Genomic DNA, 18,477 nt, shown 5'->3' with positions numbered 1-18,477 from the left:
CACTACATGCTATAGCTACAACTATGTAACAAAAAATAACAACTGTGAAACATGTTCTGAATTACTATTACATTTCTTACGCAATTATTAAACATATTAGAATAGTAAAAGAGGATTGTTCGTGAAATAGTATATTTGCCCATGATTTTTAACTTTTTCATACGGAAAAAATTAAAATATTATTCAAGTTTTAAAATTTGCACTCTGCAAATATGTTGCCCTCTAGGCAATGGGACTAATGTGGACTAATGGGAAATGCTACACTGTTAGCGGCGCTGAAAACTTACGATTCGATTCTAATATCGGTTGATTTCGATATCTTTATGTCGCTACGTAACCACCCTGGGTGCTAATGGGAGCTTAATTGGACTTGAATTGAAAGTAGAGCTATTCACCTAAGCGACCACGAAACTATGGATTCGATACTAATATCGACCCGTTTCTAGCATTTTTGATATGTATCCCGACAGTACTCTTTTTCCAGACTGTAAGAAATATAGTTAAAATTGCTCTAGATATATTAGAATTATGTTGAAACACACACATAAATCCACTTTTATATTCTGTATAAATAGAGAGTGAGCGAGCGAGCGAGCGAGAGAGGGCGACTCAAGGCATCACCACTTCCACATTGCAAAAGCATATATTAGGAATTGAATTGAAAATCTATGTAAAAACTTTCTGCTGTGGCATGCTTCATAAGCACAATTTCAGTCTGCTCACGTGACCATTGGGGTTCATGAATTTTTTTGCGAGCGTTCCGACTTTGGATTCTCTGTTTATACCCTCTGTTTATGCATCGAATAACTTTTCAAGAACATAAATGACATTCTGTATTATGAATGTTGAGAATTACTCTCTATATGACAAATAGCTGCAAATAAATACACTACATGATTTATTTATTGCTATTGAACGAGTTTCTTAACTTGTATTTACATCCTCATATATAATACCGACCTACTGTGAAAATTATCTCAGATGTTATATTTTAAACATAATACTTACTATGTTCTGCAATTATTATGTTATATATAAACAACTTATGTATTTTAATGTAATTATTTTATATAATTTTTCATGCATTGCGGAAAATATAATTTTAAAAAAAAGTATTGGCCCAGACGAGAATCGAACTCTCAACCATATGATTTGAAATCCGACAGCTTACCAATGAGCTAACACAAGGACTTCTAGAACTAAGCTTCTAGCAACGTATAACGGATCTCAAGATGATTATGACATTCATATCCATTACAAACGCAGTTTCTGTTCTACTTTGACTTTTATTTTAGTACTCAGGCGATAATTATGTTCTATTTCTTAATTTTGAGCATTCTTTTACATATGGAAAGATTCTTTAACGTATTTAAATGTTCCATTACGTATAGAGAGCTAAATGACAAACAAGCATGTGCTCACATTAATAAAAACGTTTCGAAATATTGTATCATTTAGTATTTCAATCAATGTTGCTTTTTTAAACACTTGGCAACAAGTCTTATTATATTTAAAAGAAGAAAAACACATCTGCAAACTTTTTCCCTTTTGCAAAGGCTGGCTTGGAGGTTCGAACCTGGCTTACTTTTTCCCGAAGATACCCGAAGCTGGACTTTGAAAATTTTTGCCTCAAAACACCAATAAAGAATGCGCTCAACCTTTTTGAGACAAGGTGTACAAGTAGAAACCTTGTGATGCGATTTCGAAGCAACTTTAGAGGGAATGTTGCTTTAGTACAAATTATATTCGACATTCCACTTCCACAATTGTAATATTAATTTTTTAAGAGAGTTACTAACAGATTGTAATCACTCATTTCCAAATCTATCCTCTGTAACGGTGCAGTTTGTATCTCCCATCCTGAATATACTAGACAAACAGACATAAAGAGCAGACGCTGACGAAGGCAGTGGTGACATTCAAATAATAACATCGATGAGAGAATCGATGGTTATACAGGTACAACATTCGTCCACTCAAAACTCCTTATACGTTGTCAATAGTTCTCTACACTAGGGTGACCAAATGTACTGATTTTCGCACTACAGTACTGTTTTTCAAAGATTTGTCCTGCGTGTTGCAAAGACACCTGGAAAATGGAGAATGTCCTTCTTTTTTAAAGTGTCCTGTCGAATGTCCTGATTTAACTTATTTGCAAGTCTTTAATTTTTCGTTCTTTATTCACAACATTTCGAATCACAGGCACTCTTTTTCTGAATGACAAACCGCTGTGTTTTCCAACACTCCTCAAGATATTATTGTTAGGAAAGGAATACAATCAACAAAACCATTGTTTTACAGTACATTGCTTTTACTGAGAAAGCTTTATTGATATGTTGGTAAGGCAGGAAAGGATTCTTATTTCAACTTACGACAGTGATGCCAAAGAAGTAACTAGAAGCTCTCACATGCTGGTCTAAATTTTCCCTCATTCCTTAAAATCATCTCACGCTACGAAAATCGATTTTAAAAAAGTCTGGTGACCTACATGAAGTTTCACTGTACACACATAAAAATAAATCATAAACGCAAATATTAATTACGTGTCTAGTAATTTATAATACAAATGAAATTATTTGATTGTAATACAAATGAGTTGCGGTGCAGGATATTTTCGCTTTCTTCAGTAGTGCTATTTGTGAAAGTAGATTGGTGTGAACAGACAGAGAGGGCGAGGAACAGCTTGCAACAATTCTTTATAGTTTAATTGTTTTCGAGATTCCTCCACGACGAAAATGTGTTATAAATCTAACTACCCAAGTATTAAGAGAGGGAAGACAGATAGTGATGTACATTGTGCAAAATGTTCACTTCAATTCCCATTACCAACAGTGGAAAATTTGAAATAGAACGTCACCAAAAAACGAAAAGAAATATGTTCAATGCAACTGCTTCCTTTATATATAGTAAAATAGTAAAATATATATAGTAAAATTTCGAACAGAAGGAATAAATGCTTGCGGGAGCAAAAGTATGTGTTGCGTTTCTCACAGTGATGCATAATCAGTCATTTCGTTCAACAGACTGGACTTCTAAGCTCACGAAGAAATGCTTTGAACCCAGTACTCGTGTGTGAGAACAAAATCCGAAGCTCGTGTATTGAATGTGATTAACCCTTACGCAATTTCAGAAATGCAGAAAGACTTGGATCAAGTAAATTATATTACAGTATATACAGATTCTTCAAATCATAAGTCTAGGAAATTGTCTCCATTGTTGGTTTGCTACTCTCGTCCTGCAAGTGAAATGCAAGTTAAAGTTTTCGATTTTCAAAATCAGTATGGTGAAACTTCTGACATGATGTGCACATATACTGTTCAAACATTTCAGGAATACACTATTAAAAGGAAAGGCGTAAGTTTGTGCGCTGATGATACCAACTGTAAATTCGGAGGTGCACAAAGAAAGGCGAAAATAATGTTTGCAGTATTCTTCAGAATTCATTAAACAAACCAATTGTTGGTGTTGGTTGTGCTGCACACATGCTGAATAATTGTATATAAACTGTTCTAGACTGCTTGCCATTTTGCACAGACAGTGTAATTCAGAAAATATATTCAAATTTTTACATACATACCAAAGTAAAGCTACATTACGTGAATTTTGTGACTTCGTGGAAGTCGGGTATTTGAAACTCTTTCCATCAGTAAAATTAGATAGCTTTCTTTGTTACCAGCATACTTAAAGCATATCAGTATACTTTAAATATAGAAAGTATACTTTAACATTATCCAGCCTTAAAGTCATATTTGATAGCACAGGATAAGTGTCCCACATTTAGTAAAATGTATTTCAATGATCCTTTGTTTGAAATATGGCTCTATTTTATCCACAAGCATAAGTTCATTTTCTTTTTGTTCATTTTCTTAAATGCCAGTATGTTTCGATGGTTTGAATTTTTAGCATTAGTCATGAACTTAAATCAAAATTGATTGACAGATATAACTGCGTTTTTGTCCCTGTTGTAGTTGAGTCGAAACAAAAAAGTCTTGAAGAAAATGGGCATAGTGTGTGTGTATAGAATTTTAAGAAAGCGTGTGTTCATTTTATTCAACTTGTATTGCGTATATTTGAGTAGTGCACACCTTTCGCAAACAAAGAGCTTGAAGTACATTAATAAATTGTCAGGAAAAGAAATAAACGATTCCTATGTGTGATGAGATTACAAATGTAAAAACGTATGTTACTTTTGAAAAAATTAAAGAATGAAACACTGTTGAAAAGAAGGTATATTTAAAATGGAGTGAAATATTCAAGTATTTTGAAAAAAATTCCATTCCATATTCCCAAGCATGCGATATTGTGGAGCTTAGTCTGTCCCACAAATGCTCCGACTGACGTGAAAGAGTATTTTCTGTAATGAATAATTTGTAGACTGATGAGAAATCTCACCTGAAAACAAACTCTTAAACATCTAATAATAACCAAGTAGCTGTAGTGAATTCCATGACATGATTTTGCAAAATTACTACAAATTAGTCGCAAGTCATTGCGAGCTGTACATTCAAATGAAAAATATGTCAACAAACATTGTACTGATATTTGGTTGGTAAGCAGATATCATATATTAATGGAAATAATATGCTAACACTTTGGGGAAAAGTTTGCAAGGTACGGATAAATAACCATTGAGACGAAGCACACTTCTATGTAACATTAAAATTTTATGCCTTAACATACTTAAGTTTTGTTTTTCATTAAAGTGACTCCTTTATGTTACTTCATCAAATTGTTTTAAATTGTTTAATAAATCTTGTATTTGTCATTCTTGAAAGTATTTGGAATTGTGTTAAATTCTTTCAATAATTAAGTTGCGTACGTTTTTTATAAATAAAAATGAATGACTAACTTAACGTTAACGTTAAATGAAATAAGGACATGTGTGTGTATTGCCGACGCAGTAGACTATCACATACTATTATACTTGTGTCCTACTTTTCACTTGTCAGAATCTGGTCACCCTACTCTACATCTATGTACATCATCACTCTCTCTCGTGCTTAGCCTTGAAAACAAAGCAGCCCGAGGATTGACAAAGGGAATAGTGATGATAGAGTCGATGTTTTACAGGTGTAATGGACGTCTTGATCCTGGCTGGGTCGCCAGTCTTACAAGGTACACCAGTTATGGATCAGTGACTATTCGTACATTGCCAACATTTCTCTACACCCTTCTCCGCCTTGCTTCTGGCCTTCTCTATTTCTCTGCCTGCATCAAGTGTCTGACGTCATATTTACACACGACTCCAACGAACTCTACCCTGAAATTTGGGCCAATCGGAATACCGTATATTACCTTGTATACAGCTGAGCAAGTAGAAATCGGATGGAGCCATGTCAAGGCGAATGGACCAGGCTATTTTCGATATTGATATAATCAAAAAGTTATTCATGACACAACGTTCTTTCTGTGCATATGGCAGATCTTCAGAATAGTTTTTCGTACAATTTTCTTAATTTTGTTGATATACATATCATTGTGCAAAGTGGTTCTGTCTTCCTATCAATATCATATATGAAACCATCAGAGCCGTAGCTAGAGATTTCGGCACCCGGGGCGAAGTAGAATTCAGCGCCCCCCCCCCCACCTTCCCCCCCTTTGCACTCACCACACCAAGCTTTTCCTTACTTCCTTTTTTTTTTTTTTTTTCATATAAGAGAGGCAGCTTTTGTTGTTAAGAAATGTTGATTTTTTATATCATGCTGCTTGGACAGACCATTGAAATAGCCAGAAACGATCATTATGATTTTTACAAATAAGAGGTGTTTTCGAGAGACGTATTTTAGACTTTCTGTTCAACTTGACAAAACTACCTTTGGTTGGTATGCAGATCCACTTGCAGATCAATTATAGAAATTTAAAGTACAACTATTTGTAACGTATCATACTATCGGTAAGAAATGAAATTTCAATACATTAGAAACTATCGAAATGGGTGTCAGCATTAATTTCCAATATTAATTGTAAACTTTTGTAATTTTCTTCTGTATGTAATCACACAAATAGCATTTTAATTCCGATTCTTTTAATATCAGCAATTAAACGAGTTAATTTGTTAATGATAAACTTACTTTTATTACTCTTAAGGGTCGGTGGTGTGATATTGTTTTAAAGGTACATGCCCCAACAGAAGATATAAAAGACACTTTTAAGAAGTGTCATGGGTATTCTACCAAGTCCCGCGATACCATATGAAAATGCTATTAGAGCATTTCAATGAAAACATTTTCAAACCAGTTATAGGGAAAGACCGGCTGAGTTAATTTTAGCTGGAGGCGAAAAATTGTGAAACAAGATACACAAACTCATTCTCCTTATATGGAACAAGGAAGAATTGCCACAAGAGTGGAAAGAATCAATCATTGTTCCAATTCACAAGAAAGGCGACAAAACGGACTGTAATAATTATCGAGGCATTTCTCTTTTGTCAACATCTTATAAAATCCTTTCAAATATTCTATTAGCAAGATTGACCCCATACGCAGATGAAATTATTGGAGATTATCAGTGCGGATTTAGACGAAATCGATCAACTATCGACCAAATATTTACCATTCGCCAAATACTCGAAAAAAAAAAAGTGGGAATACAATACCCCGGTACATCAACTATTTATTGATTTTAGAAAGGCGTACGACTCGGTTAAGAGAGAAACATTATACAACGTTCTTACAGAACTTGGAATACCGAGAAAGCTAATTAGATTAATTAAGATATGTTTAAATTAATCCCAAAGTAAAGTCCGGGTAGGAAAATTTTTGTCCCCGACCTTTCACGTCGAGAATGGCCTGAAACAAGGAGATGCGTTGTCGCCATTATTATTTAACTTTGTTCTGGAATACGCTATAAGAAAAATCAAAGATAGCAACCAGGGCCTAGAGTTGAATGGTATTCACCAGGTTATGGCATATGCTGATGATGTAAATTTAATAATGGATGATAGGAGAACAATACAAAGAAATGCAGAGATCTTATTAAACGCTTGCAGGGACATGGGTTTAGAAGTAAATGCAGAGAAAACTAAATACATGGAAGTGCGTCGGGACCGTAATACGGCAAATTAATGAATGCGTTAAAATATTAAATAATACTTTTGATAAAGTGGATAGTATCAAATATCTAGGATCAGTATTAACAGTCAAAGGGAATTCGTGTTACTATTCGGTTCAAAATCTCTTGTCGTCGCGAATTCTATCGAGGAATCTGAAGCTTAAAATATACAAAACGATAATCATGCCTGTTGTTCTGTATTGTTGCGAAACATGGTCGCTTACACTGAGGGAAGAACATAGACTGAAAGTATTTGAGAACAAGATCCTAAGACGAATATTCGGACCCAAGAGGAACGGGAATGGGGAATGGCGGACACTTCATAACGAGGAACTACGTAATTTATACGGTTTACCCAACATTGTTAGGGTCGTCAAATCTAGGAGGCTTAGGTGGGCGGGTCATGTAGCTAGAATGGAAGAAAGTAGAAACACTTTCAAAGTCTTGACTGGAAAACCAATAGGAAAGCGACCACTAGGAAGACCTAGGCGGAGATGGGAGGACAATATTGAGATGGATCTCGCAGAGATTGGAATACAAAGTAGAAACTGGATGCAGTTAGCTAAGGATAGAAGTCAGTGGAGAGCTTTTGTGAACGCGGCATTCAACCTCCGGGTTCCATAGGCCATAGAGTTAGTTAGTTAGTTAGTTATAGGAAAAAAAAGTCTGCATAAAGAAAGTAATGACAGCGGCGTTAGTTTCGTGAACTTGAGAACATCCAAAAACCTAATCGTGAAGAGTACAAAATCCCACATCGCGATATATTTGGACCTAACTAGATGAAAAATCAGGTAATCAAATTAATCACGTTTAGTAGATAGAATATGACGGTCTAGCATAATTGATGTGCGGTCATTCAGAGGAGTTGACTATGACACTAATCACTACCTTGTAACAGCAATAATAAGAGAGAGATTATCATTTTAAAAAGGAAATATTCAACATGAAAACGGAGAGAATTTAAAGAAATTAGATTCATGAAAATTTAAAGAAATTAGAAGAGAACCAGGCGAGAAGGGAATACCAGATTGAAGTGTAATAAATTCTCGTTTTTGGAAGATTTTGAGAACTCTAATATTGAGGGTACTTGTATTCAAATTAGAGATAGCATTAAAATTGGGCACGCGAAAATACGTAGTAACAAATTATGGTTCGACCAGGAATGCACCAAACTAACGGAGAAGGGAAAATAGGCGAAACTGCATTGGCTACAAAATCCGAACGATATAGCTACATTAAATTTCATTAACATCAGACGGGAAAGTTCCAACATGTTTAGAAGAGAGAAACGCGATTTTTTGAAAGTTTAATTAATGAATTTGAAGATAATAGTAAAAGAAAACAATTCGAGAAATGTTCAACTGCATCAACGAATTTAAGAAAAGGTATCAACCTCGCGCGTATATATTAAAGAGAGACGACGGAAGAATTCTTACTGATACAGACAGCATTATGAATAGATAAAAAGAAGTCTTTGATGATTTTCTTAACACGCAGCCAAAACTAATGTTCGCGGGAAAAGGAAAATGCACGGCGGAATCATAAATTTCAGATTCTAGCCGAACAAAAGTAGAAATTGCTGTAAAGAAATTAAAAAAAAAAAAATCTCCCGGTGTAGACGAAATTCCGACTGAGTTAATTTTAGCTAGAGGGGAAAATGGTGGAACAAGATACACAAACTCATTCTCCTTATCTGGAACAAGGAGGAATTATCACGAGAGTGGAAAGAATGAATGATTGTTTCAATTCACTAGAAAGGTGACAAAGTTGATTGTAATAATTATCAAGGCATTTTTCTTGTGTCAACATAAAATGCTGTCAAATATTTTATTAGCAAGATTGATCCCACACACGGATGAAATTATTGGACATTATCAGTGGACTTAGACGAAATAAATCAACTATGAACGAGATATTTACCATTCGACTAATAATTGAAAAGAAATAGGAATACAATACCCCGGTACATCGATTATTTATTGATTTTAAAAGGGCTTACGATTCTATCAGGAGATAAATATTACACAACATTCTTACAGAATTTGGAATACCGAAAAAGCTAGTTAGATTAATTAAGATGTGTTTAAAAGAATCCCAAACTAAAGTCTGAGTGGGAAAATTCTTGTCCACGAGCTTCCTCGTCGAGAATGGCCTGAAACAAGTAGATGCGTTGTCGACATTATTGTTCAACTTTATTCTGGAGTACGCTATAAGGAAAATCAAAGATAGCAACCAGGGCCTAGAGTTGAATGGTATTTGCCAGGTTATGGCGTATACTGATGTAATCTGATAGGAGATGGAAGGAGAACAATAGAAAGAGATGCAGAGATATTATTACATGCTTTCAGGATCAGAAGTAAATGCAGAAAAAAAAAAACTAAATGCATTAAAATTCACTGGGATCGTAATACAGCAAATTATGGATGCGTTAAAATATTAAATAATACTTTTGATAAAGTGAATACTTTCAAGTATCTAAGATCAATATTAACAGACCAAAATCATATCCACTAAGAAATTAGATGTCGACTGAAAGCAGGGAATTCGTGTTATTATTCAGTTCAAAATCTTTTGTCGTCGCGAATTCTGTCGAGGAATTTGAAGCTCAAAATATATAGAATGGTAATCATGTCTGTTCTGTATTGTTGCGAAACATACTAACTTACTCTAAGGGAAGAACCCAAAATTGAAAATATTTGAGAATAAAATCCTGCAACAAATATTCGGACAGAAGAGGAACGGCAATCGGGAATGACGGAAACTTCATAACGAGGAACTGCATAATTTACAGCCTTTACCAAACATTGTTAGAATCGCCACGTCTTAGGAAGCTCAGATGAGCAAGTCATGTAGCGAGAATGAAATAAAGTAGGAACGCTTTCAAAGCTTTGACTGGAAATCCAATCGGAAAACGTCCATTAGGAAACCTAGACGCAGATGGAAGGACAATATTAAGATGAATCTCGCAGAAATAGGAACACAAAGTAAAAACTGGATCCAGTTGACTCAGGATAGAAGTAAATGGAGAAGTTTTATGTATACGTCATTGAACTTTGGGGTTCTATAGGCCATTGAGTTAGTTAGTTTTTTTACGGTAAAAATATTTTGTGAAATATAACGAAAATTGAGAAGGTTTATATTTTCTCTGTATGTAGATAGATAAAACAGGGCACAACTAATACGTATGCACAAAAAACATATTCTGCCGATACAACTTGTTGATGGAGAAACGATCCCAATAAATTCCTTAAATTGGAAGCATTTCATGTGTTAATGGAATAAAAAAAAAATCACTGATAATGATTAATCTTTGAAAAAGACAAAATTCCTTGGGCTAAGTTCTGACCCTTTTAGCCCTACTCTGTGATTTTGAATTTATTATTATTATTCCCGTTGTTTACCTTCATTTTTAATATTCCCGCAAAAACTGCAGCTTGCGTGTGTCTCTTCACTCCTCTCATTTTCATACCTTCATTCTCACCATCGTGATTAATGCGATTGAATAGAAAAATGTGATTAAATAAGCAAACTCATCACCTATTTCAGACCTTGACAGTTTCCGATTTTGTAAACACTCCTGCGTACACTGTAGGTCAATACTCGATACCTTGTATATCACATCGTCATTAACAAATCGTATATAACAACTTTGTTTAAGAAATAAGTAAACACTTGTTGTGACTTTTATTGAAAACTTTAAGTTGCGAGCGGAGGGAGCAAGAAAATTTTTTACAAATGTATTTCTTTGCAAACTGACAACAATATTGATTTAATAGGGCATCCATTCTTTTACAGGGCGCCGCGTCGTTTACCTTTTTTTAACACCTTTTGTTTCTTGCTCCCCCTTGCTATCTGCGCCCGGAACGACCGCCCGGCTCTCCCCCTCTAGCTACGGCTCTGGAAACCATAGTCATTGCTGTGTTACTTTCTTATCGTTGCGTTTGAATGAATATGTTGAATTTCTGTGGCATTGTTCCTTTGATTCATTCTTACGATATCAAGAAGGTAATGGTGTGCCTCATAATCAGTGATGAGATTGAAAAAAGCTTTTTTTTTTTTGTGTGTGTGTGTGTGTGTGTTAAGAACTATTTTCAGATATTCCAAATACCCTTTTCTGGTTCTTTTACATTTTGTAATGACGTAACGATGAACTGTTTGCAATCGTTGCTTTATTGAGCCATAAAATGCACGGTATCACCATTGCAATTTTTAATGCACAGCCCTTTCATTTGTCAGAGGCCCCAAAGCAGAACATTTTTGAACTTTTTGCGACGACTTACGAAAAATCCAAAAACTTTCTGTAAGCATTTTAATAATGGCGTAGTAAAATTACAACATGAAATTTGCAAGCGCATAAAAGCATATATATATATCTATATATATATATATAATTCTATTTTTCTAAACTTTATTATACTTGTAGTCTTTATATTTATGGAGAAATATATAGAGATCTTATAGGGCTGTATAATAACTGAATAAGTAACCAATCAAGAAATTCCCATATATATTTAGTCAAAAAAATTACAGGCACTTACTTAAAAAAAAAAAAAAAAAACGATGAATCATTTAACTTTCCTTGAATCCTTCTTATAACTTTGAATGTGACTTGTTTAGACATTAATTTATCTCCAAAAACAGGCTTGAAATTGTAGTATTGACTACCATATTTCTGACATAAAGCCATTTTGTTTCCCTTGAAACAGCAGATTGTCCATTTATCTGGATGTAAGCCAACATATTAGTTGTGCTAATCTGTTCAAAAGAAAAAATCACTGCCTGTAGGGCGATTAGTCGTAATATTCCTAAGTAGACCCAAAACTTTCACAAATTTTCCTGGGGTAGCCATTTTCTAAGTATCAGAATCACGTTATAACCTCACGGACGGCAGCTCTAACAAGCAATAGGCAATGGCTCAGCAAGCATCCTGCCACCGGACATCTGTCTGCTAGGAGTGTCAATTTGGCTGCATGCACTGTAGCACTGGCGACTGTAGCGCTCCTAATAAAGACTGTACTTATCGTTTACTCTTCCCTTTCGCTCCTCTCAAATGGATCGGTATATTAAATTATGACTATCAAGCGTTGAATTGTTCTGAATCGTGTTTTATTTATGGAGAAGAAAATCTCTCTGCAACCGTAATTTTTATTTACAGAGTAGAGTAGAGGCGGTAATTTTCGTCTAGAGGTAGCCAATCTTTCTGCAAACATTGTCGCACTGTCGCTTGTTGTTCTGCTTTGGGGGTCAGAAGTATTTCTTTTTCTGTGTGTTGGGGATGTTTTGCGTATCATCGAGCATTATCGCACCCATGCACCGTATACACGTTAATTAGCTTTGCGTAAATCTCCAGCAGTTTGACTTGCACCCTTTCACACATTCATTATGCTTTGTGAGTTCTTCAGATTCACACCTACTTTTAGATTGGACTTTTCTCAGACATCAACTCCCTCATAGCAATAGTTTCAAAAGACCCTGACGCTATTGTCGGTGTGGGGTACGGTGGCTCAGTGGTAGAGCGTTTACCTCTGGTACGTGGGGTTCCTGATTCGATCCCCGACCAAGTAAGTTCGTGGTTGACAACATCGTGCCCGTGGGTTTTTTCTGGGTACTCCCGTTTCCTCCCACACTCTCATTCCACCTGTTCTTCCACTTGCTTTTATCATCGTCTTCCTTAATCTAAAGGTCGTAATGGCGTGATGTTAAACTCAAACGACAAAGATTTCCTATTTTCAATACCATTTGGTTTAGAAGTTGAGCTGTAGATTCACATCTCATATAGGTTCGGTCCTGAAAGGAATATTCACTTTGAATGAATCATGTTCTCGTAGGTGTAGGAATTCAGTGATACACATCCATTCTGAATACTTCTCTTTTAACTTATACTCAGTATTAGATGTTTTACGTTTTAAACTTTGTGTTTTAAGTTTTAATTGCGTGCTTTCATTGCGTGTTGTATTTTTCAAAATGTATTTTATTAGCAATGTATGAATTATAGTGGGCATTTAATTTATTTTTTAATTCAATGAAATTTCCGTTATTTTACAGATGTTTTTTTATACTATCTAGTGAACTGCTAATATTTTTCACATTGTAACTTTTGCTATGTTTGTTTTCCTGTTACAGAAGAGGAGGTGACTGTGGGAATATTTTTGCCGCCAACCAATCATCTGCTTCTGAAATTCATTTTAGGAGAGGATGTTACAACTGTAAGGATGGCGACGGATGATGATGTACTTCTAGCTTTCACGAACGATTATTTAAACGAATGGTCGTCGTGTTAAACTATGATCTTTACCTCTTACAAAGGAATATATTTATTTTTATATTTCTATAAATACATACTGTGTTTTCTTATGATTTTGTAAATAATTAATAACATTATTAACATATATTGTTTGATTTGTTTCATTCCACAAGTAGTTACATTAAGCTACTGTAAACCGAATGGCTTTTCACGGTAACGTCTGAGTCCTACAATGTCGAAGAGGACACCAATATATGAGGTGTGTTCGAAAAGTATTGAACCTTTCGTTGGCAATAATACATTGATTGATTGGGAAATCCGCTACAAAGTCATCTCCTTGGTAGTGCACATACTTTTCCCTGCGCTCTCACCATTGTTAGAAACACTTCTGGAACGCAGTTCTTGGAATGGTGAGCAACCGTGCTGTCGTATTCCGCATGATGTCTTCTCTTGACTCAAATCGGGTCCCTTTTAGTGGCATTTTCAGTTTGGGAAATAATCAAAAATCACACGGAGCCATATCGGGTGAGTAGGACACACAGGAATGTTGTGTTTGGCAATAAAAGCCTGAATCAAATTTCACGGATAATCTCCTCATGCTCAAAATTGAATATACCGATCCGATTGAATGGTTTCCGCTTGGGTATCGCAAAATTGATATTTTGCAAAATTTGATTCAATATCGCTGCTCAGGTTTTTTTTTTTTTTTTTTTGTCATTTTAGGAAAAAACTGAAATCCGACGACCGCTCACTACACACTGACGCACTCTGCCGGCGGAGAAAAAATCACGACTGCGTATGAATGTCTCTTCCACATCTGCATTGAAGAAAGTACGCGGGAAATAATAAGGTTCGATACTTTTTGAACACGCCTCGTATTCAGAATTTCTTGATTGAATAAAATTTAACATTCCTTTCCAACATCGAAATATTATGGAGCAAATCGTACACTTTGACGTAAGGTACGAACCCGTCTGATACACTTGAACCATAAAAGTGAGAGTTTGATTTAGCTTACAGAATATACCGTAAGATGCTAAAGTAAATATCGCTACATCAAAAGAATTACTTGTATTATTTTTTCAACTATTGCCATTTAAACTATGATACAAGCTAATTTCATTGTTTTTTTTCTATTTTTATTCCTAATTTAATAGTCAAATGCTGTTACACTATTCGTAATCTTTGTTGTTATCAAAATCAATAGAGTCCAAATATAAAACAGTTACACTTAGCAAATGAAAATTCTCATACTTGAAAACGTCTAAAAGTCGAAAAATCATCGAACTGAGTCGAAGCACTCCTGGCCTCTTCCTTGGCACATCTAAAAAAATTTATCAAAACTTGCATAAAAGACTTGATATTCTCTGCATTATAGAATAAAAGTGATGGACTAATTTGTAGTTGGATACAGAAGGTTGATCGCTGTTGACATCTCTGTAGCGGTACGAGAACCGTAATCATTGAGGTCTCGTGTTGGTAGTGGTATTTAAATGAGGCCGAAAGTCAACTTTCATTACTTTTCCACGCAATTTTTCATACAACCGAATTAGGGAAAACGCTTACCCATCGGAGTGACGACAGCCAAAGATATCATGGCCATGCATACAGACTTTCTCCCCCCCCAAAAAAAAAAAAGGTGGGGGCTTGTTCGATGTTACTAGTAAAAGTACCGCTTAAGGTGTTTCCAGGAATTCGTCAACTGACATGACAGAAGTACATGTCCGAGAGAATAAATCTGACGGAGTCCAGCTGTCACTACATCAAATTTCGCCATCTTGACCTGCAGGGTAAAGATAAGGGCTGGTTCATAACCTCTTCCCTCACCACATTGCTGAGCGTAAGACAACCTGCTGCAAACTGTACGAAAGACACTTAAACAAAATGGTTTTCACATTGTATATCCTTACAGTTATCTCATGCATAACGATAATATTCGCTCAATTATATACCGTGAAATATCTGCTAAGAGACGCATCTAGTTTTACAAAGGTAACTAAGAAAGTTCTGTCGGTTTTATGGAGGTCTGTCTTCAATTGGCCCTCACACCGTGAAATGAAATGAAATCTTTGAGTTTTATGTCCCACGGTATGCCGGTTAGGCTAAAGGAGACGGTGATGATGAGTAATAAATGAAGAAATTGGGAGGAAACAGGAGAAATCCGAGAAAGCCCACGCACACGGTGTTTGTCCACCACAAAGTTCACTTGGCGGGGGCTGGGATCGAACCCGGGACCCCAAGCACCAGAGGTGAACGCTCTACCGCTGAGCCACCGCGGCCCCTCTCACACCGTGAGTTAAATGCAAATGAAGATAAGGCGAAGGTCAGTTGTTGCTGTGGGTATATCTAACATACAACCTGGTTGTGGCAGTTCAGTTACACCGTGAACTTGGGTAAAGACAGAGTGAACATGGGACCTCCACAGAGCGTCATAAGGGCGTGTATGTTGTACAAGTTCAAACTAGGGTCAAACGCCGCTGCAGCAAGGCAGAAGATATGCCAGACCTTTTGTGAGGGTTTCGTGACTACGTGGGCAGTGATTTAACAAGTTTCAGGACGGTGACGAAACACTCGAAGACACACTACGTGTCGGAAGACCAACATATGTACGAAATGAAGATCTTCAGGCAGCAATTGAGTGAAACAGTGGCCAGACATGCGAGAAACTGGGACTAAAATTCAGTGTGAGTAGAGAAACCATTCGGCAGCTCCTCTATCAACGTGGGAAGCACTACAAGTTGGATCGATGGGTCCCACATGATTTTACTCCGGGTCAGAAGGCAACGCGAGTAGACACCTGTGTTTCTTTTCTGTCTCCTCTGAGGAAGGAGCCATTTCTGGACAAGATGTTTACATGTGATGAGAAGTAGGTCCTGTACGAAGCTTCATGGCACTGTCGTCATTGGTTAGCATCCCATGAACCGGTTCCAAACCAGCCGAAACCAGCACTGCATCAGAAGATCCTTCTGTGTGTTTGTTTACTGTTCGCGGCATCGTGCTTCGAGAACTGCTTCCAGCTGATCAGACCATCAATGCAATCAGCAGTTGAGCCGTGTTCAAGAAAAACTCAAAACTCTGGAGGCAGCACTTTTGAATCGCAAAGAGGTCCTCCTGTTAGAGGACAATGCTAAGCTCCACGTGGTGAGGATGACCCGGGGCACCATTCTACGCTTTGGATGGTAAACAGGGAAACTATTGCATTCGCTATACTCCCCGGACATTGCACTGTCCGATTATCACCTGTTCCATTCCTTGGACAATCACCTTAGAGGACGCCAGTTCAAATCCCTAGTAGAAGTGCAAAATGCACTTGGTACCTTCTTCACTTCACGGCCCGGTCCACAAAATTCTACCGCGATGGAATCCATGGCCTTCCAGAATGTTGGCAGAACGTGGTCGATGCTGACGGGGACTATTTTTGATCTTCCAGGTACGTCTTATGTGACATATCAATGTTCGAAGGTGGTGGGTGAAAAAGCGACAGAACTTTTTTGGTTACCTTTATAACGGCAGTGCTGAGAACATTTCATTGAGAATTATGACTGTCGGTCGATAGAAGTTGGAGGTATCCCAATCTATGAGGAAGACATCCTTTTGTCCGGAAACAACGAAAAACAGAGGCAGATCCGTACCATTAAGTCTTTCTCAGAACATTCGTGTTAATCCTTTTAATGGCAGGCCTGTGTATATAAAGAGCCCCAACGTCAACCCAATGGGCTATTCAAACTTAGTCTACTCTCTGTTTCCTATAGAAGACCCACTGGGAAGAGTAGAAAATGACTTCTATGGTTGTTCCCCAACGTAGTTTGTTGTAGCAGAAAATGCGATGTTGGAAGGTAGTTCATGATGCTGACGATGGTAATATGTTTTTTTGTAGGGTAAATACACTTTGAAAATCGATCAGCTATAGTCCGACTTGTCGTCTGTAGCAAGATCGTTTCCTTTCAGTTTATCGGTAATAAAAAGTCCTTTTACCTTTCTTCGCAAGATCACAAAGAACAAGCCCTTAATTGTTGATCATCCACTGTTAATGTTTTATGCGGATTCCTATATAGAATGTTCCAAATTCAAATCGCAAAATAAATAAATAAAATCATTCGCAATTGTATGTTCATGCTGCATTTTTCTAAGTCATTCTTCAACAATGCACTTCATCCCGATAATCTGTTTATTCCAGTCTGTTTGTTGAACGTATCCTGAGTTGGTGACGTTAAACGTAATCTTAGTGCATTCCTATGTTGGGTTGCTGAGTTCAGTTTCCCACTAGATGTAATGCCCCGCGTTCTGCGAGGACATTACAAAAGTTAAATATTGTTTAATTTATTGACGAACAGGGTCTAGTTCTGCACCATAAAATTTCAACATACAAAAAAGAGAAAGTAAATAAAAATTGATGTTATAAATTATTCTTTTGTTAAATAAACAAACTAAAAAAGGATAGAATTTGTTAAAAACTATTAAGAAAAGTACTAGTTGTTTCAAATAGTAAATTGTGCAACTGGAAAAGTTTGGTTGCGATTTGAAGTGAAACGTAAAATTACCTCAAATTATACCTAAAGTTTATTTCTAATCTTATCTAAGTGAGATGGAAATTGTAAAAATGAGGTGCTAATAGTTGAACCCACTCCGGGTTCTCACTAATAAAATCAGATGTCTTGTAATATGATCTAAATTCTGGTTGGTACTTTATCTAAATTTAAGTAAATGATGACCCATTATCTGTCTCAAAATTAGCAGATGGTATTGCAAGTCTCACCAACTTTTCTACGTAAGATGTTGCTGATAAGATTAATAATGGTGGTGAAGATGTGAAGTCGGCTAGAAGATACACAGGTTTCTTATGTAGTGCCATCTTGGGAATCTTGTGTTGAAGCTGTCTTATAATTGATTGAGGTGAAGCTTGAGGTATGTTTGTTTATGTGTAAAAAAAAAAGAATCGAGAAACATGAAAAATATTTATGTTATGAAGATTGTTAAAAAAAAGTAATGAATGTTGTATGATAATAATAAATAATAATTATATAGATATACAATAATGAAACAATGGGAATAATGATAAAAGTATATGAAAGCAAATATAATGTATAAGCAATAATGTTAACTAAGCGACATACTAATCAGCACTATTCCCTAATAATTACAAGATGAGCATTACAAACTGTCAATAACCAATTTTTATATAT

General features: G+C 36.1%; 1 protein-coding gene across 1 annotated transcript in view; it reads left to right on the top strand.

Moving 5' to 3' along the window:
- Nucleotides 1-13,441, top strand: part of LOC145663221 (AP-5 complex subunit beta-1-like) — a gene marked incomplete at its 5' end in the record, with an annotated part of 61,841 nt that extends 48,400 nt beyond the window's left edge. Inside the window, 1 exon segment of the mRNA XM_081729583.1 lies at nucleotides 13,174-13,441. Within this exon segment, the coding sequence (XP_081585709.1) occupies nucleotides 13,174-13,331 (158 nt within the window).
- Between the last annotated feature and the right edge of the window lie 5,036 nt (nucleotides 13,442-18,477).

This window comes from Thermobia domestica, chromosome 10 (assembly GCF_964235325.1).
Source record: "Thermobia domestica chromosome 10, izTheDome1.hap1.1, whole genome shotgun sequence".
Taxonomy (NCBI): Eukaryota; Metazoa; Arthropoda; class Insecta; order Zygentoma; family Lepismatidae; genus Thermobia; species Thermobia domestica.
The sequence above is the reverse complement of the archived record's forward strand: the minus strand, read 5'-3'. Positions and strand labels throughout refer to the sequence as shown.